Source organism: Phasianus colchicus, chromosome 1, assembly GCF_987193195.1.
Source record: "Phasianus colchicus chromosome 1, bPhaCol1.hap1.1, whole genome shotgun sequence".
NCBI lineage: Eukaryota > Metazoa > Chordata > Aves > Galliformes > Phasianidae > Phasianus > Phasianus colchicus.
The window spans coordinates 51,943,352-51,967,104 of NC_143436.1; the positions used below are offsets into that span (position 1 = coordinate 51,943,352).

Here is a 23,753-nt window from a genome sequence, read left to right on the forward strand (position 1 = left end):
AATTACACCCTCCCCCTACCTCAAAACAATGTAAAAGAATAGGGATTTTAGTCCTGCAGGGAGATCTTCCCCATGCCCCGGCCACACAGTGGGAGCGTGCAACAGAGGGAGCCTGATCCTGCCCTAACCTCCTTTTATAACCACTCAGAATCAGACATGCAAGGGAGAAGGTCTTTGTCACACGGCACATCCAGGGTGCCATCCCTCACCCCGCTCCCCCCTTTTTTTCCCTTTTATTATTATTATTATTATTATTGCTGTGCTCAGACTCAATGCCCACAGCTTGCAGCTCCCTAAGGATGCGCTCTGATTTTTATGTGGAGTGCTGTCATCCTGCTGTCCCCACGCTTGCTTCTCCACCGAGTCCGGGGTGGGGGTGGACTCCATCTCCAACCCGGGCTGGTTACCTCTCTGTACCCCTCAAGTGCTCGCTGGAGTGGCCTAAAGGCGGCTGACCCAGAAACGGTACGGGGCAGTCCATGGTGCTGACCCCAAACTCAGTGGTCCTTGTGCTGGGGGGCAGTGGGGCAGTGGGAAAGGGGTTTTCAAGAGTGAGTGGGCTGGCGTTGTGGTTTGGGAGATGAGTTTCAGACGTGGGAGCCAGACACTAGTGAGATCCTGTTGACCTTAACGTGCATCCATTCCCTATGCCCTTGTAGCAGCGAAAGGCTGCACCGGGCTTGTGCCCTCCCATGCAGGAGGGGCTGGGCTTTCACAGGGGAAGGGGACAACCACTCAAGCAACAGGTTTGTCCTTCCCCATCAGCTACTCGTCACCTAGGAGTGCTCCCAGCCAGGGGATCCGGCGCAGCAGATGAAGCCAATCCGCTTTCAGCCTGGGGGCTGCCCCTTTTCATCCTCCCCCCTTCATCCTCTTCCTCCCCCGGGGGCTGGCGCTCCGCCCCATGCCCGGAGGCGGGACCGGGGGCTGGCAGGGACCCAGCCACACAGAGGGAGCAGGTGGACGGCCAGGCAGCCCCTTCCCACAGCCCTGCTCCAGCCCCACGAGCCCATGGCTTGGATACACTGGCTGCTGTCTTCTGAGGAGCTGATGTCTTTGTCTGGATACCCCGCTGATGGCTCTGATCTCCTCTCCTGACCCTTCCACATCCATACCAGGACTCTCATCTTCACGACCAGGAGCAAGAATGCTTGCTGTCCCTTTGATAGCCTGTGCCAGCCACCCATCAGTTACTTCGGAGTATTTTCCCATCACGTGTCTGCATCTTGCTGGATGATCGGCGCCCTTGGTCTGTGGAAATTCCCCTTGTTTCATCTGTTGCTTTATCTTGCTGGTCTTCATCTATCCAAGTCTGTGGCCACATCCTACTCATACCTTACTCTCAGTTCATCTCACCCATCTAAAGGCTTAAAGAAGAGCAGAGAGATTCACATGGAGGTACAGGCTGGCTGAAGCTGTCCTTGCTTGGGCTATCTGGGAGCCATGGGCCGTCGGCTCCTACGGGGTCTCTCTGGAGCTGCAGTCTTTCTGGTCGGTGTGGCTCTCCTCTCTGTACGGCACCGTGGAGCTCAGGATACCTCAGGGTACCCAGGGCTCAGGGAGCAGATGCTGGAGAATCCAAAGCGACAAACACATGAGAGCCCAGAGGATGCCAAGGGAGGTGGTGGCACTGGGCAGAGGGACCTGCAAGTCCGTTCTCAGGACAAATACAAGACAGAAGGGAACCTGACCCTTGGGGATGTTTTCATAGCTGTGAAGACCACCAAGAGATTTCACCAGAGCAGGATGGAGCTGCTCCTGGACACGTGGATATCCCAGGCAAGAGAGCAGGTGAGCATGTGGATTTGGGCTACAGAGAGTGTACAGTGCGAGGGGATTCTATGGGGAAGGACAAAGCCAACAAAAGGGGAGATTGGGCACTGTGTTGCTTCCTTTTGCCTCATTTTCCCTAATGCTCATCTCTGTTCACACTGAAAGGTGGATGCTATCGCGTGAAATGTTGCATTGATAGCTGGTTCATGGGGAGGGTGGTCAGAGAGGCTCGAGCTTCCACTGGTGCTTAGTTATGGTGGTCAGAGGGGCTGAAGCATGCACTTCCCATGAAGACTGGGACATGGGGTCTGATTTTTGTGTGGTACTGTGTGAATTGAGGAGTTGGACTCGATCCTGAAGGGACTGTTTCAACTCGAGATACTCTATGATTTTATGAGTGCTCTTAGCAAGCATCACCATTGCCTAACCTAACCCCAACTCCTTTGGCTTGAGATGGAAGGGATTTTCTTTCATTATGTCTAATGATGAACACCACAGACTGCCCAGGACATCCCAGATGGGCAGAACAGACCTTCCATAACCTATCTGAAATAGTGGCTTCCAACCTCCTCATACCATGAGTTTGCAGGGTATGGAGCTGTGCTGCTCTGCAGGGTGGCTTTGTGGTGGGCAGATGTTCTCTTCCTTGCTTCTCCCCCCTCACAAAGCTGCTCCTCAAGAACAAAAAAATCCTGCGGCTGTCCCCAAACGGTTCTTTTTTTCTCCTTTTGCCTCTGCTTGCATGCAACAAGATGACTTCAGGCCTATGTGCGGAAGGGAGGCGGGGGTGGAGGTTTTGGGTAGGAGAGTGCTTGAAGCAGTGCAGGGTTTTCTGGTGCTGCTGTGGTAGTCACAGGAAATCGTGTCCTATTTCAGGCACACTTCCTCTCCTGTCTGTGTGACTCTCCTAAGCATCTGAGAGACCCTGCTTCCTCCTCCACATGCACTTCTCCTCTAAGCCCAACAGTTCTTTGGAGAAACCAAACTGTTCCATGGGCACACATTTTAAACAACACTTACAACTGAGCTTTTGGAGTGGGCTTGCACACAGCAGCTCAACTTTCCCTTCTTGTGCAGTTGATAGACAGACGTCTTACTGTCCTGCAAATGATAGGATGAGAGGTGATGGCCTTATGTTAGGGGAGTCCAGGTTGGATTTCAGGAAAAAAATTTAATCTCAGAAGGAGTGGTGTTGCAGTGGCACAGGCTGCCCAGGGTGGTGGTGGAGTCACCATCCCTGGAGATGTTCAGAACCTGTGTGGATGTGGCACTGAGGGACGTGGTCAGTGGGCATGGTGGGAATGGGCTGGTGGTTGGACCAGGTGATCTTAGAGGTCTTTTCCAACCTTCGTGATTGTGTCATTCTATGGTTCTATGATAGGATTTAGACAGCGTCTCCCCATATTCACCAGACCATCTCTTTCTGGCAGACGAGTGATGTTCCAACATGGGTAGAGGCAGTGAATTTTCTGTGCTGGTGCCCACCAATAGGAAAACTTCATTTGTAGGAGAATAGGAAGGAAGGGGTCAAATGGGAGGGTCAGTCATTTTTAAACAGTGTTTTTTCATTGTTATCGAATTTTGTTACAAGCTCAGCACTTTCCTTTCCCCAGCCCCCCTCAATTTTCCATGTTTTTCTTCTGCTTTTTGTACTAAATAGCCTTGAGGGCAGGGGAGGGATGGGGAGGCAAAGAGAAATACATGAATGTCAACAAATAAAAAATATATAGCGAGTGTGGAAATTTTGTCAGCTGGCCATGCTCCTGATGCCAAGCCTGGCTTCTGAGCTGGTTCCTGCACAGTGCCCTCCCAGAGGAAGTAACCTGGACCTCAAAGGCCAGGCTTAGGTGACTGCAGCAGGAGGCAGGGCCAGCTGTGATCTTTTATGGTTAGGAGAGATTGTGCAGGAGCCAAATTGTCGAGGAAAAGTCTTTTAGTTAGAAAAAGCTTTATCTAAGCACAAGTGTTTTGATGGCTGTTTAGGCTGAACAGCATCTTGAAGTTGCTGGTACTGTTGGCCTCTTCACATTTTGATGGAGATAAGTCTAGTTTTTCTGGTCTGAAACAGTATTTTGTTTGGTAATATAAACAAATTCCAGCACCCTTCCTTTCAGCAACCCAAACATCCAACTGATGGAAATGAAAACTTGGAGTGACCCACCCTGAAGTGTTTTTTCATGCTTTTGGTGTTGTGAACACACTGTAGACTTTGAATCTCTTCTCTGGGCAAGGGAACAGTTTCCTGTCCAGCTGTACCATTACCCCTGTTGATGTGTTTGCATTCTGGAGGCTGTTTTTTCCTGGGGAAGGAATACTATGGGAGCTTGGGAGATTCATGTCCTGGACTGTCAGGTTCCACATATTTATTCCCTTTTTCTCATTTTTCTTGCTTGGGTCACTTTCCAGTTTGGTCTGAGGAAGCCTCAAAATATTGTGTTAATCCACCACATGTGTACTTAAGTTCATAAAGAGCTGCCTGGTCAACTCATTAGACACCAGTGGCTCCATATCACTGCTAGCACCCGTCAAACATCTTTTCCCACTTCTCTGGTCCAGAACTGAAGGATGTCTTCCAGCCTGCTCCTGGTGTGGTTTCCCTCCATCCCTGGCAGGAGAAATGGTCTTAGAGAAGGTGAGGTGCAGAAGGCAAGTGGGAAGCTGTGGTAGAATGGCAGCTCTGTGGGCCATTGGTCCACCTGCCAGAGAAGGTGGCATGGGCCTTGGGTTCCTAAAGGAGTATGCCAGGTGTCTGCAAGTAAACATTCCCCTTTGCATCTAGGGGAATGTGAGTGCTTCAGAGTATTTCCATTAATAGAAAGATAAATAGGCAGTGAGATATGAAGTTTATTAGACACGTGATTTCTGGTTGATTTTGCAACTGTAAGCAAGTCATTTCTAGAAACATTTCTGTTTTTTGAACAGTTTCAGTGGTTTCAGAATTGTTTTCTTAAGGTGAAACGTTTGTTATAGTGGAAATTTCTGCCTTTGGATGTGCTGGCAAGGCGAGTCCCATGCTGCTGGGAATTCCTGCTGTGTTTGAACATTAAGATACGGTCACCTGACTCAGGACTCCTTCACCTGTGACTTTGCTAATTGCTTCCAGTCCCATGACCACCTTGAAAGTGGTTTAAACTAAGAGGGCTTATCTTGCTGAGGCATGGTAGGACTGTATGCACAGTCAGTTTTTGCAATCAGCTGTGAGACAGGCGAGGAATTTGCCGACTCACCACAGCTTGCATGTTTGAGATTGTCCATCCTGCCACCTCTGCTTGACTGGGTGCTCTCTGAGGGCCTCCCTTGTGTGTTCACATCATTTCTCTTCCCACACATTGCTGATGCAGGGCACATCACCAAACCCAAGCACTCGGTGAATGTGGGGCGGTGTCGAAACAAGGACGTCTCATCAGAGCAGTGACAGCTCCTAGGAGCTGCTGTCCATCTGCCTCGTCCCTTTTGTCCATGCCCAGGTGCATTGTTTAACCAGCCTGTAGGCAGCTGGTGGAGAGACTGTTTAAGGCTTGCACCTCCTTTTTGATTTCATGAAAGCTCATTTTCTGCTTGAGGAAAGCTTTTCTCCCCGAGCTGTGATCCCTGCCTGGACCCAAAGAGGGGGAGATGTGCCACATAATGGCATAGAGGGGGATTAGAGAGCCTAGGGGTGGAGGAAGAGAAGGAGGAGGCAGGGAAGTGGCAGGGGGCTGAGCACACTTAACACACAAACAGATGTTCTCCTTTCAGCCTGAGCATTCCTTGGCCACAGTGCTTTTCATTTTTCTCCAACTGACACTTAAATCAGGCCTCCTCCACCCTCTGTCTCAGTTTTGCAGGCCCTCTTGTTCCTCTTTCCGAAGCGTCAGGAGAAAATAAAGCAGTGCAGGCAGGGATGGTGCTGGCTGGGGGTGATGGATGACAAAGGAACGCTGATTCTGCTCAGGGCAGCGATCAACCCCCAGGACTGTGCAAGCTTCCCAGGCCCTTCCAGGCCAGCAGAAGGAAGCAGCATGAAGGAATGGGAGGGCATGGGGATAACAGTGGTGGTGGGGTCTGCATGCACAGCCTGTGAGGGTTTGGAGCAGCCTTAGTGGGAAAGGAAAGGACTGGGACAGCCACTGTCCCTCCTCTTTGTTGCCTAGTGCCTGGAATGCAGTAGAAGCACCAGCTCCACGCCTGATGGTAACATCCTTTTCTCATCTCCCCAGACGTATGTCTTCACAGACGAAGAAGATGATGCCTTGAAGAGGAGAATGGGTAACCACCTTTCCTATATCACCATCTCTGCCTTCACTCTGAGCTAACACGGCCTTTGGAGGGGGCCAGGCAGGATGGCTAGCTCCAGGCTGTAGCCACACAGTGCAAGCAGCATGGGAGAAAGCCCTTCCTTGATTCCTGTACCCGTTCTGGCTACAGGTAGAGTTGTAGTGTGGGGGATCTAACCTCATGCAGGATTCTTTGCTTTCTCTGGGCTTTATTTTCTTGTGGGGGCCACAGTGAAGTAGTGATAAGGGTTCTGACATCTGCAAAGTGCAGTGATGGCAATTTGGAAAGCAGTGTGCTGAGCTGATGACTAAACTCTTGTCCCTACTATGCCATTTTCTCAGAATCATAGAATCATAGAATCACTTGAGTTGGAAGGGACCCTTAAAGGTCATCTAGTCCAACTCCACTGCAATGAACAGGGGCATCTACAGCTACATCAGAGTGCTCGGATGGGAGTGAGACTTGTGGAGTGAAATCTAGATATGAGAATCATTTGGGCTGCGAGGGAATCTTAAGGTAATCTAGTCTAATCCTCTGCTACGGGCAAGGGCGTTTGTCTTTCACTAGATCAACTTGCTCAAAGTCCCAACTTTAAGCACTTCCAATGATAGGATGTCCACAAATTCTCTTGTTCTAGCATCTTTTCACTTGCACTGTTAAAAATTTCTAATGTACAATTTAATTTTCACTCTGAGTTTAAAACTCTTGTTTGTAGTCTTATTGTTTGGAGACCAAATGTCTTTCCATTTGGGTACCTGAAAGCATCCTTTCAATGTCTGAAGGGAGCCTGTAAGAAAGAATGGGACACACTATTTGTCAGGGTCTGTTTGGATAGGACAAGGGGAGATGGCTTCAAACTAAAAGAGAGGATATTCAGACTGGATGTAAGAAAGAAGTTTTTTATAATAAGAGCAGTGAGGCACTAGAACAGGTTGCAAGAGAGGTGGTGGATGCCCCATCCCTCTGGACATTCAAGGTCAAACTGGAGGGGCTCTGAGGACCTTGATCTAGCTGTAGGTGTCTCTGTTCACTGCAGAGGAGTTGGACCAGATGGCCTTTACAGGCCCTTCCAACCTAAACGATTCTATGATTACAAACTCCAGTAAGTCTTTGTCTTTCTTAAAAGCCCACTTATATGTTGATATATATATATGAGTGAAGAGAAGAAGCAAAAATAAAATCAAGGAACTGCCTTCCAAGAAGGCTTGTACGGAGGGAATGTCTTGAGGTTGATGTAGGAAAGTGTTGAGAGGGTGGAAGATGAAGCCAACATCACAGCAGACTTGGACTGAGGGGCCATGGTGAATCTGGTTGTGATCAAACCTCTTCCCTCCTGCCCAGAAGTCTTCTCCATGTCTGTATGAGTCAGCCCTAAGCAACAGCCTTCTCTCTGTCCACAGGTGATCATGTGGTGTTCACCAACTGCTCTACTGAGCACAGCCACTCAGCCCTCTCCTGCAAGATGTCTGCAGAGTTTGATGCATTCCTGTCCAGTAACAAGCGGTGAGTTGGGGCTGCTGTGAAAGTGAACTTCTTCTTGGGGATGCTGGCACCTCCTTATTGCAAATCTCTTGTATATTCCCTCCTATCTCCCTCCAGCTGGTTCTGCCATTTGGATGATGACAACTATCTGAACCCTGAGGCCCTCCTGAAGCTCCTGTCTTCATACTCTGCGATGAAGGATGTCTACCTAGGGAAACCCAGCTTGAACCGACCCATTCGAGCCTCTGAAACACTGTCCAACAACCAGACGGTACAGCCTATGGCAGGGTGGGGCAGCCAGGGATTGGTTTTAATGCTCTGACTCATTGGCCATAGCTCTACTCTGATGAGAGAAAAGTTGCAAGAGCAAGAGACATCAGCGGAAAACTGAGTGGTTTTGTCTGAATATGGTAGCATGTGTTGACTCATTCCAATCTCACTTGAGGAAGAAAGGTGATGTTCAACAATTCTGCTGTACCCATCTGCAGGGAGACCAGCCTGCCTTGGGCAGCCCACTTTCCACTGCAGGAGCTTGGCTGCTCCAAATGGACCAGCTGGCACTACTTAGCCTTGGTTTTCAGTTAACCTTTCTTAGCACACATGCTGTAATTTGGCCAATGGTCTACTCACCCCTGCTGGCTTTTTTTCCCTTTGGTTGAGAGTGCCATGTTTGCAGTCTTTGCTCATCCTGACTTCCTAGCCATATGAGGAGATCAAAATTGGGACTGTGTTGCCCACAGGTGCTTGTACTGGGCAGCAGCTGGGGGGTGACAATAGGGCTGTTTATCTCTCTGTCAAAGCTGTGTTTGTAGCATTCCCAGCTCAGGGAGCATGGTGTCATCTGAGCCTCTGCCATTGATTTGCTCTGCTGTTTCTCTCCAGAAATCTGTGCACTTCTGGTTTGCCACAGGAGGAGCTGGGTTCTGCATCAGTCGTAGGCTGGCAAGGAAGATGATGCCTTGGGCCAGGTAAACTGTACAGTCACTGGGTATGTGAGTCTTTGGGATTAGGAACACAGACACAATAACTTCTGCCAATGTCAAATCTGGACTTGTGTTTGTGATGTTTGCAGGGATGTTTGGAAGGGTGCAGAGAGCCACACACTTCAATTCCACAAGCATGCAGGACTGAAGGAAGGACGTAGTGGGTGGATCTCCCACCTGATTAAAGAAAGACAGGAGCAGGCACATCAGCAAACATTATCACATGATGACACACTCCTCCTCCAACTCCTTCCAGCTTTTGGTTATCCTTCAACCTTCCTTCCTTTTTCTTTCAGCTTTTTCTGGCTCTTTTTGTAAGTGCTCAGACTGAGCTCTGTCTCTTTCCAACCTCCTCTGCCTCCTTCTTGATCTGATTTCCAGTTCCTCCACCTTAAACTCTATTCAGCTGCTTACAGTGTCCATGGTCATCTCCTCAGCTTGATGTATAGAGAATGGCAGTGGGTCCTGGGGACATGTGTTAGCCCAACCTACATGGTGATGTTTTCCAGGATGCCCTAGGTTATGCGCAAACGCCAACAGGAATGATCTGTGCAAGCCTTAACCAAGTCTTTGCATACTCAGAAAGACAGACCTGGTCCACACTGGGTGGCTCATGGTCCAATTTTTACTGATTTAGATGAAGATACATTCTTTGTGCAAAATCCAGAAAGGACAATGATTTGTTATCTGGGGTAAATTTCAAGAGACACGGATAGAATCATAGAATTGTTAGTATTGGAAAGGCCAATGAGATCATCCAGACCAACCATCAACATGGTTGTGGTGGTGACGATGACATGGGATATGGTTTAGTTGGCATGGTGGAGATGGGTTGATGGTTGGACTGGATGATCTCATTGGTCTTTCCAACGTTAATGATTCTGTGATTCTATTTGTCAGGGATACATCAAGCAATTGGTGGGACAGCACGGTTGGACATGGTTGAAGAGCAGACACATTCCCACATCTTTGCATTTGGACTAAGGGATTTCTTTCCTTGTTTCAAGGTTTACTCTGGTTTTCAGTGAAGTGGTTTCCTATATTCCTCCTACTCCTTTACGTAACTCATGCAGCCCTGCTCTCTTCCAGTGGCAAGAACTTCCTGAGCACCTCAGAGCTCATCCGTCTGCCAGACGACTGCACCATAGGTTACATCATTGAGTGCAAAGTTGGTGGGCAGCTGCTGCCCAACATGCTCTTCCACTCCCACCTGGAGAATCTGCAACTCATCCCCAGCTCTCATCTCATGCAGCAGGTGAGCAACGGAAACAAGTGAATTGAAATAATTGTCTGCACTTTTGAAGATATTTTGCCAACAAATGCTTCCTTGCAATAAGGAGCAGATGTTGCCTGCAGCACAGATGCCAATTGCTGTGTATTGGTGGTGGGTAGCATGTGTAGAGGGAGTGAGGGGAGGATGGGGGCAGACCTTGGAGGGATCATGGTATCAGGACAAGGAGAAACAGTGACTGGTTGGGAAAGGTTTTTGCACCATGTCTGTCTCACATGGGTAGGTAACAAGTGGTGCAGGTGGCTTACATGGTGGACCATAGAATCATAGAATCATATAATGGCTTGTGTTGGAAGGGACCTTTAAGATCATCCAGTTCCAGCCCTCTGCTATAGGCAGGGATACCTCCCTCTAGATCGGGTTGCTCAAAGGCCAATCCAGCCTGGCCTTGAATGCTTCTAGGACTGGGGGCATTTACAATATTCCACCATGGAAAGGAGGAGAGGAGAGTTGGAAAGCAGAGGCCAAGCCACCAGAGATGGAATGAGAATGGGAGATTTTGTCACTCAAAGCAGATTCTGGAACACATCACCCTCCCTGCTCCTTTCTCCCTGCCTCTCTTTTCAGGTCACACTCAGCTATGGTGTCTTTGAGAACAAGCTCAACGTTATCAAACTAAGTGGTCCCTTCTCACCCCAGGAAGATCCCTCAAGGTATGGGATGTGAGTGCTCAGTGCACTGCTGAGGTTTGAGCTGTAGGACAGCAGAGTGGCTGGGGCAGGCTGCCAAATAGGGGGCAGGAGGTCTAGAGTGAGGGACAAAAGCCTTGCAGTAACAGGTCTTATTGGGTGAGGGTCACACCAACATTAAGATGTTTGCAAACACACATTTTGCAAACCACTTTGGACGAAAGGAAAGAAAATAATTATTATAACATTTTATTTGAACAGCTACTGAGCCAAAAGTTTTGCCATTCATTTCACACAGAAAAGGAACAAGCTAACCTTTTACCTCTGGGACAGGAACTGAAATGTTCTTCTAAACTCAGGAGAGGAAATTCTGCTTTATTTTACTTTCTTTTTTTGCTGAGAAAATTGAAGGGAGAAAAGAAAAAGATTTGCTTCAGGATGACTGCAAACAAAAGTGCTCTTTGATTTACTTGCTCTGCTTTGAGTGAACAAACCTGAAGTTGTTATTTGCAGAACTTGGCTAGGAAGCTTCTGGCTGGAGATAGTAGGGTGGGAAGCAACCACACAATTAAAAGGGCATCTACAGAGCAGTTTAGCAGGATCTGGTGCAATCCCCATCTCGCTGAATGTGATCAGGGTGAAAAGTGAGTTGGGCTCCATGGATTAGCATGGATTCAGGTGTTGGAGGAAAGCTTGGCTGCTCAGCTTTGCCAAATCAAGACCTTGTAAGATGAGCAGCCAGACCCAGAGCACTGTAATGCAGGGTGAGCGTCTGATGTGGGATGGTTACACAAGAGAGAAGCCTTCTAGTCCCCACCTTGTTCTGCAGTAAAAACTGCCACATGACGTTCCTTCACTCTTTCCCCTGCAGGTTTCGATCTCTCCACTGCCATCTCTATCCTGATACCCCCTGGTGCCTTCAGGCTGTTGGTTGGTGATGCCCAAGCTACAGTGGGTCCTGGTGATATCCCTTCACCTTGTGCATGTAGGGGATGGGGCACTGAAGAAGCTTGGTGCTCCCAGTTTCCCCTTACTTATGATGGTCAGGGCTTTTTGGTCCTTGCTGAGTACCAGTGGTACAGGACAAGAGAGATCTGCACCAAAGATGGATAACATGGGCTGGATACATGGATGGGCTTCCCATCTGTGCTGGGATGCTTACGGGAGATGGGAGCAGCATGCTTTCCTGAACAGATTAAGGGCTGGGTGGTGACTGCTGAGCATGTGGGTGGAGATGGGACCCGCTGCTCCTTGTTGTGGTTTCACTGTACTGAATCAGAAGGGTGCTGGATCAGGATACCCAGTGCCAGACTGAGGATCACTGGAAGTGTGCCTTGGCTTCAGTTTCTCTGAGGCTTCTTTTTCTGTATGTGCCTGGGCTTCCCCATTTCCCACTGTTCCCAGCTGCAGCCCTTTGGCTGAGTCTCTGCCTCATTAAACTCTGACTCTACTCTCCCTTCAGAAATGGAAAATGTGATCATTTCTGTGCTGAATGAGTGCTGAAAAAATACAGCTCTTGGCCATCAGAGGGGAGGTGGGCAAGAAATGTAAGAAATTAAGAATCACTCCTTGGCTGGGGCAAGGGAGAGAGTACAAAAAGGGGATCACAGGAGGAGAGATGGAGATGAGGATGTTTTCTGCTCTAAACACTGAAGGCTTGTATGGCCCTGCATTAGTCCTCTCTTTTTACTTTCTTGATATGGGGTCAGGATAATCTTTTGCTCTAATTATCAACCTGTCGTCTGAGATTAGACTCCAACTCCTACCTGTGAGAGAGGAGACATAAAGGATTAGAACTGGCTGAAAGAGAGGAGAAAGGAAGAGATGGAGAAAGAGCACTCGGGAGCGGATTAGAGGTTACAGCTTTATAATCTTCTCTGTGCCCTGACCAAAAAAAATTAAGTCATGAAGGAATGGAAACTGCAGGGCAAAGAGCTTTTTATCTCTGCATTTCTTTCTTCCTGATGCTAAGAGCAGTTTTCTGCCTTCCTGCTGTCCCTGCTAAAGACAACAGGGAGAAGGAGCCAGCCCAAATAGGCTACAGGCTTTCTAGCACATTTATGGACAACCCCTTTCTCAGCACAGATCCTGCCATGAAAGCTAGGCAATTCCACTCAATGGGGAATGAATTTTGGCACCATTTTGTGCTTGTACACATGAATAAATGGCTGGGGGAGAGCAATGCGGGGAAAGCTGGAAGGCAAAGGGGCTGTTTTACATGGCAGCAGCACCACAATCAGGTATTTCTCTTTAAAGAGTGCTTCAAATCAGACTGCTGGAATCAGAGAGAGATTCCTGTAATCTCTGGTTGAAAGGACACGTGCCCTTTCTCCAAAGAGCTGCACAGCTTTGATGCTGCTGATTTGACTAAGCCTGCTGCTGCTGGGCTGGCAGAGCTTAGGGGGACTATCTCCATGCCTCTAGCATGCTGGAAACTGGTCACCCTATTTTCCCATCCCACCTCATCCCTCAGACACCAGCATCTCCCACACAGCTTGCATGAGGCTTAAAGAAAAGGCATCAGAAAGACCATCTACCTCATCAAAGAGGGACCTAGAAATGAATGAGCGCTGTAATTACCAATGAAGAAGAAAGAGGGGGCCTGCGGAGCTGCTTTCCAGCCTGGTCGTTCTTGTGAGCTTTAGGCAGCTTGTGAAGCAGCCAAGAACCCCGCTTTCTTCTCTTGCACAACATGTCTTTGAACTGGAAATTCATGCTGAGCAGTGGCAGGAACTACGTAATGGCAGTGACCATTCCGGGAGAAGTGCAAAGCGCTCCATCTCACGCAGCCATGTGAGACATGGAGCTCAAAATAGAGACAACCCAGGTATCAGACAATCAGTGCAGCATAAAATAGTCCTGCCCAAAGGGCAAATGGTTTTGTTTGAACTTAACCAGAAGATGAAAAACGCTTCCACGAGAAGAAATAAAGGGAGCTGATATACAGAAGGTAGACCAACTTTTTACGTGATCCGATAGCGATAGGATAAGGGGGAATGTTTTTAAGATAAAAGAGGGGAGATTTAGGTTAGATGTTAGGTGGGAATTCATTACTCAGAGGGCGATGAAGCTCTTGCACAGGCTGTCCAGAGAAGCTGTGATGCCCCATCCCTGGAGGTGCTCAAGGCCAGGTTGGATGGGGCCTTGGGCAGCCTGAGCTGGTGGGTGGCAGCCCTGCACACAGCAGTGGGTGGGACTGGGTGGGCTTTGAGGTCCCTTCCAACCCAACCACCCTGTGATTCTATGAATCTACGCTACCCCGATATTATCTTTTATCCTCATTCAGCTCACAGCTATGTTGTTGATTGAGTCTTGCAGTGAAAATGCCAGTTCTATCTGTAGATGTCCCAGTGTCAGCCAAAGCACAGTGAGATTTGTGTGCCTGAGGAGAAGAGGCTGGTGCAGCAGACTCACTGCCCTTCGAAGAAACTGGAAGGTCTTGTTGGATCCTGGCCTCAGCTGGTCTGAATTGGCCCAGTGCTTTCAGTATGGTTGTTCAATGATTTGGGTCCTTGAGTGGCTGCATGGGGACCATTTAAGATGAGGCTTTGATACGGGAGCAGTGCCACTTCTGTGGAAAACATCCTCTCACATAAGAAAACAGAGGAGAAATGAGGAGATGTCTGGGCAGGGCATCTCTTGGGCTGTAGAGAAATGAATGACAGAAAGGTCCTGATGTGCCTCTGAGAGCAATGCACTGGGAAGAAAATTGCTTTTCAGAGTCAACATAAGAAGCCAAGACTTCTCCAAGAAAAGAGAAACAGCTTAAGGGGACATTCTCCTCTTGAAATCTGATCAGTGTTAAAACCTGAGTTAAAATTAGTTTCAGGAATGGTTCCTGCCCTTGGGGCTTGCTGTCAGATGTTGTGGTTTTACAGTCTCATTTTCCTAGTTTATTAAAATGTTTAGCTGCTTGGGAAAATGAGTAACAATCTCATGTGAAACTTTTCATGGGCTGATCTTTTTTTTTTTTTATTCTCCTTCATGATTTTCTGATGTAACAGATTGTAACAGTCAGAGTTTTTTTGAAAGGGTTCCACTGGGTCTATTAAAATGTTGTGTTTTTCTTTCCTTTTCCCTCTCTCACATTCCCATTTCTCATTGCAGTAAAAAAAAAAAAAAAAAAAAAAAAAGTCTATCCCAAGAACTAAAAGGGATGGAGACACGGTCTTTTTATTTTACTGGGAAAAATGGGGGTCAAAGCCAAAGGTGTTGGCATGACCCTGCTGTTGTACAACATTAAGTGTAGCTCCAGATTTCAAGTACAGAGGCCTCAGCTGCCCAACACCATAGCAACGAACACTATTAATGATGTTTAAGCTGTGTACTGAAGATTCAGAGAAAGGGGAAGGAGGGGAAAAAGCCAGTTACAGTATTTGAAATGTAAAGTATTAAGTGGAGCTTTCATGTTAACAATAACTTTTTTTATGCTTTTCCCTGAGCTGCAAAGAATTTTTACAAGAAAAGCCCAATTTGACAGGGCAAAAAATGCTAATGACTACCCTTTCTTCAGGGGGAAAAGAGAAGTTAGTTGAAATAGGTGGGAAACTGCAATTGTTGCTAAAGGCTTGAAGGGGAGAGAGAAGAATAGTAATGCTATATAATGCTTTTCTGGTGCCAATTCCTCTTAACAGCTCTGCTGTTGAAGGAAAACAGATTTCAATGGACCAATGGGATCTACTGAGCCTGTACCAAGGCTGCAGCCACAGCTCCCTCCCCAAGCTCTTGCTAAAGATGCAGCCTTCCAAAGATTAACGGTGTATTAAACAGAAACCAAAGGGTGAGAAATGGGAAGAAAGGAGGTTGGAAGGAAACAAACAACCAAGCAATAGAACTTGGAAGAGGTGAGATTGACTGGCCCCAACTCTCTTCATTTACTTCTTTTTATTTGCTTGTTTGTTTATTTGTTTGCTTATGAAAAGCTGATATGCCTTTTATACTATATTCCTTACAGAAGTTTCATCGTAGTTTTGAGTCTTTGTCTGCCCAAGCTTACGATGCAGGCTCTTTAATTAGTCCAGCAGTGGGTTCAGCAACACTTTTCACTTATTTCTTTCTGTTATCTCCAATCCCTGAATAACCCCACAAGAGAACAGGCTTGCCCTTTTGCACTACTGGCCACCAGGGCTCTACACACTTCTTTTTGACTCCTAGGTGTTATGCCCTTCTTTGGGTGAGGTAGTTGGGTATAGGTTTTCAAATAAAACAAACAAACAAAAATGCTTGATCACCTATTTCTGTATCCATAGTGACACATTTTCATGTCTCATGCATCACACATTCTTTTTCTAATTGTCCTCCATAAATAGTGGGCTCCATGTGCAATTAAATCATAGAACTCAAAGCTGAAGGACCATGCGTCCATCACAGCTTTGAATTAGAGGCAACAAACCACACAATGAGTACAGGTTTGGCCCCTGCTTTCAGTTGATGCCAGACATGGGATCTCACATGAAGTATCTCAATCTGGGCTTATGGCTCCACTGAAAAGGATGTGAATTTTGCCATAGACATAAGCAAAGCCAAGAGCTGTGACAAATATAAATACCCATTTCTGTTTTCACCAACTACTGCAGGATTTTTCCTATAGATTTTCTACCCAATTACCTGGGATGTTAAAGGAATTAAGGGGTGAGCTGTTGTCACTCAACTGGCATTACCTCTTTAAGGCTATTCCTTGAAAGCATGAGTTTTTTTGTCACTCTTGCTTTATCCAGCTTGGACTCCAAGAAGACTGGAAATTCATCTGTATCCCTGTTTGAAATGTGCGTGATTAATTACAGACCTCTAGAATGGGCTGCTTGCCTATCAGTCATGTTCAAATTGCCTTCCAGGATTTTGCAAGGCTAAGGAGCCTCTTCAGATGTTGTGTCTGACTGCTCCTTGGTTAAACCTTTGATTTCACTGGGAGCTGCATCTGATTCGTAGAGAACTTTGAGAACAAATTAAACAGAGCACTTTGTACATGGATTTTATGGCCCCGACCCTCCAGCCACTGCTTGAGAAGAAGACTGTTGATTCTGGCAATGTAAGAAAAAGAATTGGAACTAAACAAAGCAATTGAATGGGGAGAAATGCTGCTATGCTGAACCTCCATTTTCCCTCTCCCATCTCTATAAATGAGACAGAGACAGAAACTGCAGCTGGTGCCCTTGGCCACAGTGCATCAGGTGGAGAATGTGCCATGAAACATCTGGCGTTTGCACTGGCAGAGCATCCAACAGCCCCATTCATGAGTCCAGGCCAGCTTATGCTTGGTGATGGACAGAGGGAAAAATGGTGCCTGCCCCAAAGCCTCACAAGCAGAAGCATGATGGGAAAGGCTTATAAAACCAGTGAACAGTGCTGTCATACCAGAGTAGGGGAAAAAAGATTATGTTTGGGACAGGGAAAGACAGGAATCAGAGAAAAATCTCTCTCTCCCCCACAAATGTGGGGCAGAGATCTCCACTTTGAGCTCTTGGAGAGGCCAGTTTCCTGAAGTCCTGGTATGATCCTTGCAGATGGTCAGGGGAACAGGACCCCTCCATAACCCCCTCTTTTCCCCCGGCATTGAGCTAGTGTTGGACAGTGTCTGTTTTTAGAAAAAGTGGCAGATTCAACAGCTGAGCTGGTTTTCCAAAGGGATGTATAAAATAAACAGCCTGCCATCTGCTCTATTGTCCTGGAATAGCAGCTTGAAGGGTGAAGGAAGACGGAAGGAGGGGGAGTGAAAGGAATGAGAAATAGAGGTGGGGGGAGAGAGTGGAAAGGAGGGGAGGAAAAGGCAGTAGAGTGGTGAGGAAGATCTTATGGGAGTGGAGAGTGAAGGTGGAGGCTAGAGAAAGGTAGAGAAGGAGGAGAAGCAAAAGGGAAGCGGTTTGACAGTAGAAGTGGTGAGAGGAGAGGACAAGCATGGGGACAAACAGAGCTGGCTTCTCATCACCCTGCTTAGATCCCTGATGACATTGTGAGCCAGCAAGGTAGGCACCTGCAGCACCCCTGGCCCTGGCTCGTGCTGAGCCAAAGGCTGACAGCAAAATAAACAAACTGAACTTACTGACCTGGATAATCACTCCCCTTTCACCCACACACCCCCTACTGCTTGCCTGCTGTACCCCCTCACCCCCTGTGTTGGCTTTTATTGAGTGCTACAGGGAAGGCATTGAACTCCAGGTTTGGCAGCAGAGTAAATAACAGCAACATTGGCCTCTCCAGCTCAAGTGGGAGGAGGGGTGGTTTCAATCAAAGGTAAATAACAGTTGGTATTCTCTGACCCTTAATCCAATTTCCTAGAAATGGAAAATAATATTCCAGCGTAGATACGTGGTGCTGGTCCACCAAAGAAGGATAACTACTCAGCCAGCTGTTGGGCACAGCACAGCCAATGAGGCCTGAACTGGGGGAGATGCCACAAGACAAGTAGTTCATCCTTGCTGGCCTGAGACTGTATTACTCTCATCTGACTCTTTCTGGTGTATTTTCCTTGCTTTAATCATCTCCCTAAATGGAGCTGGGTTGCTGGTGGGTAGCACATCCCCATGAGATATGGACCCAGATGTATGGAGGCTCCCTGATCTGCTCTGAGGATTGGAGAAAATGGGCCCAGCTGATGCCTTGCATCTGCATCCCCAAAGGGCATTTTGCCAGAAATTTCGAGTTGGAAAGAAATATTTATGTAGCTATTAGTCTGGTAACACAAAGGTCTCTGTGGCTGGAGAGCTTGCTCTCTGATTTGGTCACATTTTAGGATCTCAGAGGTTTAAGGAGGTGGTGTTATCAATCTCTCAGGAGGTTATCTGGTCCTGCAGCAGGGGCAGCTACATCACAACCCTTCTGGCAAAAGTTTTTCCAATCAAGTACTAAATCATGCTCTTCTGGTACAGACTATTAGTGTCTGATCGGAAAACTGCTGATAACTAAGCAGTGGTAACAAGCTGATATTGTAAAAACAGGTTTCTTCTGTGCCAGTATTGATTTTCAGATGAAGCAACTCTGTCAGGCTCTAGGGCACTGCTTTCTCCTCTGTGGGGCAGCCGATTTGCAGTTCTCTGGCATAAAAAATCCTGGTGAGGCCAGGCCATGTTTGGAAGGAGGCAGAGATATGTACAGGACCTGAGGGCAGAGAAGGTCAGATCCTTTCTAGGCCTTCCATCTTGCAGAATGTGGTGGTTCATAGAAGGGGTTTCATCCACCGTGGACACAGAGCATCTGTCTATCCTGTGGGTGAACTGTGGTTTCAAGACCACGTTTCAGATGAAAAGCTTTGTAACCCATATGGACACTGAAAAAAACCTCTTCACTGAAAGCTCCCTGGTGACAAACGTAGCTCAGTGCATGGCAGTTGTGTGACAATCAATTCCTGATCATACAGTATAGACAGATCATGTGCAGGAAGAACAGCCAAGTCCATCATCCCATTTGATTCTCTACTCTTCCAGTGTGGATGCTGAGAGCCTGGGACACAGCAACAGCAGTTTCAAAGTGCACTCAGACATCCAGGACAACACAGGATGGAAGTACTGAGAGCTTAACCTCTAGCCTGAGGAAGAGTGAAGTTCACCCTACACAGAGAGACTCAGATGATGAGTGATCTTTGCATTTCACTACCACTCAACTAGTCTTGCCTTAAGACAGTAAGGGAGAGGAAAACTGTCTTTTGCATCCCTTTGATGATGTGTTATTTTCCCCTTTGCTCGGCTCACTTTAGGAGCACAGTGCTTTGGTAACTGCTTGAAATCTCTGGAATGGCCCTTGCCCTCTGTGCGGGGAGAGAGCAGGAAGAGGAGAAGGGTTGGGAGGCGGAAGCTCTGGTCAGCACCCTGGAGAGGGACGGGTCCGACATGCCTCTGCTTTCACCTACTTGCCTTCCACTGCCTTTTCCTGCTTTTTTTTTTTTTTTTTTTTTTCTTCCCCTGTCTTACCTTGCCTCTACCACGATTTATCTTGCCTTCCCTCTTTTTTTGCCTTTCCTTCATTTTGGTGCAGGCTGATGGACAGCCTCCTGATGTGGCACAATTCTACCTTGCCTTGCAACTAACACTAACCCTTTTTTTGCTCTTGTTTAAGAACAAATACAGGGTGCTACAGCTCTGTACACAGCTGCTCTGAAACTGTGGCTTAGATCTGCGTTATTTTTTGCAGACAAATCCTCTTTTCTATCAGATTTGACATCAGGCAATCCCTCCAGATCCCTCTCCTTCTCTCCGTCAGACTTCCCCCTTCCCTTCCTGCCCTGTGTTCTCTTTCCTGGCATCTGTGCCCTTCCGTTCTCTCTGTATCCCTCCATCCCCTTTTCTTTTGTATAGCCAGCTTTCAGTTCTCAAATATCAGAAGAACTTCTGGTTTTGTTTCCATCACAGTCTGTTCCCACCAGCATGGAAACAGGGCAGAAGTCCACCGAGACCTGGAGGGAAAGAGGAAGCTTACAGAAAGCTGTAGTCAAAGCTTGTTTCAGTAATCCAGTGCAGATTTTCATCTCTCTGCTCTTACCCTTATAGCCCTAAGAGGCTTCTACCTGGGAGCTTTGCAAACTGTTATTTCTCTGAGATCTCCCTGATGCAAGTTCTCAGTGCTCTGCTGAAGGATGCCAATAGCGTACATTGGTTTATTTGGTAGGATTTGGTACCTAATGAGTAATAAGCCTTCTGAAGTCTACTGTACTACTTGGAAGTGATCCAGTTTGGGAAGGTGGTATATCAGTTTCAGCTGCAGAAAACCATTTTAATTTACAGGAGTTCAGAGAACTCCCAGCCTGACACCACTTTGGATGGGATTTAGGCAGTGTAGCATGGAGGATGGGATTCATGCCAGCACCACAGGTATCTGGATTTGGGTAGTGGGGGGAAAAAAAAAAAAAAAAAAAAAAAAAAAAAAAAAAAAAAAAAGGAGTTATTGACTGTCTTTCACTTGTTTTGTAGCTTTTTAAAGCTGGAGCTCCTGTGGCAGTGACAAATCCGTCCACAATTAAATGGACCACAGCAGCTGGGGACTGAGTAGACGCATCTGGAAATATAGCACTTGTGTTCCTCCTTGTTCTCTAAGCTACACCATGGCATCCAGAAGAGCTCACAAAGTGTTTGGAAGAGGTGATGGATTTTCTGTTAGGATGGAGGCAACCACTTTAAAGTGACATTTACATTTATATCAGACAAAGCTTTTTTCTGGCCTGTGATTCTTCCATCATTTTAGGCTAATAGCAGCAGAGGATGGCTCCACATTGTCTGGAGCTCAACATTTAGATGACTGTGGGAGGGGGATAGAGGGTAGTGCTCTCACTGGTATTCAGTGGAAAGCTGAGGGAAAGGGCAGCCCAGTTTTTACTCCACATTTGATGCCATCAGTTTAGTTTTTGCTTTAGTTTAACTGAGGCCAAGGAAGCCTTGGTTATATATGGTGCATCCCAGCGCCTTCCTTAGCAGACAGCTGCCACGCATGGCATTTCAAGACCACAAACAGTCCCAGAAATGGTGGCAACACTGTGTGCTAAGCTCATGCTAAAGTTTTTTGTTAGGCCTCACAATCTAAGCAATTTCAATGTCTCCTTCCAGGGCAGGATAAAGCACAGTTCCATTTGCTGAGGCTGATGAACACCTTCGTTTAATTTCCTAAGAAAAAATAAATAAATTCCTTCCATTGCATGTGTTATTTCTGCTGTTGCTGTATTTTAATATTTACAAAAGGAAGCTTCCAGTGGAAGTGCTCTCCAGGGCTCAGCTCAGCTTTCTCCTCAGGGACTCTCCTCCAGGTCTCATCTGGGACTTCCCTTACTTTCTTCAGGTCCTGCAGTGTGGTTCAGCACCACACTGCATCTCTCCCTAATTTGTCCCCCAGATTCTCAACACAGTCTCTAACCCAGCCGTCTCTCTGGATAATCCAGTTTCTGTTATCTGTTTCCATCTAACAATTTATCAATAACCAGACCTGGTATTCAGCATTTCTGCAGCATTTGAGCTTGGAAGGAGATTGAAGAGAGCACTGCTAATTAGCTCAGTTTTTCTTCAGGTCACTGTTATCCTGCTTGAATGACTTAAACACCACAGTACAAAGTGACCAGCTGCACAGAGGGACCTGAACTCCTTCGAATGTAATCTCTCTCCTTCTTTACTAAGAGCAATAGAAGGTCACCTCCATAGCTCTGGAGCTGAGAGATAGCGTGCCGGATTTTGAGCTGGTATAAATCAGCATAGATCCAGGGGCACTTTGACCCCCACTCTGTGTGCACAGTCTTAAGAGTTTTTAGCACAACCTGGGAGTTTCCTGGCAGGTCTGAATGTGACTGTCCTGGCTCCAGGCAGAAGGATTCCAGCCTTTCCTGCTGGCTTTGTGGTGGCAGATTGGGGTTGTCAAAGCACTGAAAGATCTCTGTGTGACCTCAGGAGGAAAATTCAGGATGAAGAATGAAGGCATGGAAATTGGAGCAGGTCAACGGCCAGGATGCTTTGCCCCAGCCTTGTGGAGATTCATTTGAAATGGTCAGAACCTCTCTCCCATCGCCGGCTCAGCCATCCGAATGGCACCAAGCCTCCAGAGAGGCTCCTCAGCCCCACGCACCACGCCTCTGACTGCCTTGCCTCTGGGAGCAAAGGAGCGAGAGAAGCACTTTACCTCCCACGGAATTGGGAACACAGCCAGAAAGCCCCTGGGAGTCCCTGACGCATCTCCGCAGCAACGCTCGGCGAGAGCAACGCATGCACCTCACGCCCACCCACCCACATGTGTGGAGCCAAGCTCTGGCTTCTCATCTCCCTGTCCCTCCTTTCTCACCACGCTGGCTCCTTTGGGGCTGTGGATGCAGCACTCACCGGATGACACACTGCTCGTTTCTCGGCTTGTATTGCTGCTGGAGCAGTGCCCAACACGACATGGCTTGGTAAGGGCAAGGTGAAACCCAAAGGTGTCTTGTTTGTGTGGCTGGAGGTGTGTAAGGCTTGGGCAGTCCAACCAGTCCAGAAATGGGACCAGCAGAGGGCACTCCGGTACCGCCGCTCGCCCACCAGACCCAGACCTTGGTCAGGGAATGGGGTCACTCCAAAGCCCTGTCGGGCTGCACCCTGGGTGTAGGATGAAAAGGGGATCAAGAGAACGCAGGGGAGGGCTGCAGCCCTGCTTTCCTCACTGCAGAAAGGGGAAGGAGGAAGTGGATGAGGAGGCTGCAAAGGGGAGGGGTCCCAGGGACTTCCACATCTGTTCCATCGGTTCACTGCAGTCCCAGCACATGGATGCAGATGGTGGTTGTACAGCCTTGGGTTTTTCTCTTTGAGACCTTGGGTACAATATAATTCTGGTGCAGAGGGAAGGCAGCATCTTTCACTACTTGGAAGGGCTGCTGAGCCCGAGGCTTAACAGCAGGACAGCTCTGCGCCTGTCAGTCTCTGAGGTCTACTGCTCGTGCTGTTGTCTTCCCCAGCTATCCTGGTCATATCCATCAGAGGGACTGTCCTGCTCGTTTCCATGCAAGGTCTAGACATTTCCCTCATCATAAAGCAGTGTGACAGCTACATGAGAAAATGGTATTCCCTGGAGATCTTGGGGCTGGGGGGTCTCCTGCCTCCTCTGAAGAGGTGACAGGAGCTGAGCACCTTCCTACGTGCTCGGAGAGCCTGAGCGCCTGGTGGTTTTGCTGCAATAAATCTGGAGCAGCTATAAATCTGGAGCAGCTGGCTTAAGTTCCTCCAGGGTTCGTAAGAAAAAAACCAAACATCCAGCCTGATGTTTTCTGTTTGCCCACTCACTGTGTTTTTAATTGGGATGTTTGTAGCTTGGAAAATTGCTTCTTAGACTACAGTACCCACAGTCCTTCACTGACATCTTAGCGTAGCCTGTCAGGGCAAACAAAACCCACACCTCTGGATGGGGTCTCCTTATCTGACCATGCAGGCAGCTGGAGGTCTTCTGGCATGCCTGGCAGTGGTCAAAGCCTGGTGAGACGAGTGAGAAGTGCAGCTGTGATTCCCAGGTCCTAGCAAAAACAGCTCTCCTGAGTCTCTCTCTTTTCCATTCCTGCCAAACCCCGTCCAGAACTTTTTCTAAGTGAAACTTGAAGTCCAGTTTGGGAGAGATCACAAGGCAGAAACAACAAGCATAATGAACCATATTTAAAATGATATTTTTTCTGCCTTTGGAGTTTGGTTAATTTATAATCTATAAAAGTCTCTGCATAATTGTGTCTTGATTAAAATGGTATAATTAGGCGCTCTGGATCTCTCTCCCCTTTCCCTAAGATTATTTCTGTCTAATTGCTTTAATCTGTGTTTTCATGCACCCACTAGAAAATCAAAGCGTGCTCCCATGAGGACGCGGGTGAGAGTGAATAAAGCTGACGACTCATTAAGTGCAGCAGAGAGAGGAAACTGCATC

General features: G+C 47.6%; 1 protein-coding gene across 3 annotated transcripts; it reads left to right on the forward strand.

The window, feature by feature from the left end:
- The first annotated feature begins 918 nt into the window (after positions 1 to 918).
- On the forward strand, positions 919 to 11,888 carry MFNG (MFNG O-fucosylpeptide 3-beta-N-acetylglucosaminyltransferase). 3 transcript variants are annotated; one of them, XM_090142607.1, is made up of 8 exons: positions 926 to 1,791; positions 5,907 to 6,021; positions 7,431 to 7,533; positions 7,630 to 7,783; positions 8,395 to 8,480; positions 9,585 to 9,750; positions 10,354 to 10,439; positions 11,287 to 11,888. In XM_090142607.1, the coding sequence occupies exons 1-8, from the start codon at positions 1,444 to 1,446 to the stop codon at positions 11,351 to 11,353; spliced, it is 1,125 nt and encodes a 374-aa protein (XP_089998733.1). In that variant the 5' UTR covers positions 926 to 1,443; the 3' UTR covers positions 11,354 to 11,888. The 3 variants fall into 3 exon arrangements, 2 of the variants coding, with proteins under 2 accessions (XP_089998733.1, XP_031455981.2); XM_031600121.2 differs by having other exon boundaries at positions 929 to 1,791; positions 5,973 to 6,021; XR_016467728.1 differs by lacking the exons at positions 10,354 to 10,439; positions 11,287 to 11,888 and adding an exon at positions 8,585 to 9,502 and having other exon boundaries at positions 919 to 1,791; positions 9,585 to 9,716.
- Positions 11,889 to 23,753: the final 11,865 nt, after the last annotated feature.

Bases quoted from the DNA above. Each gene is read 5' to 3' on its own strand.
- MFNG (XM_090142607.1), top strand. From the start codon at position 1,444: ATGGGCCGTCGGCTCCTACGGGGTCTCTCTGGAGCTGCAGTCTTTCTG. The intron at 8,481-9,584 runs GTAAACTGTACA...GCTCTCTTCCAG, and splicing joins AAGATGATGCCTTGGGCCAG to TGGCAAGAACTTCCTGAGCA. The intron at 10,440-11,286 runs GTATGGGATGTG...TTTCCCCTGCAG, and splicing joins CCCCAGGAAGATCCCTCAAG to GTTTCGATCTCTCCACTGCC.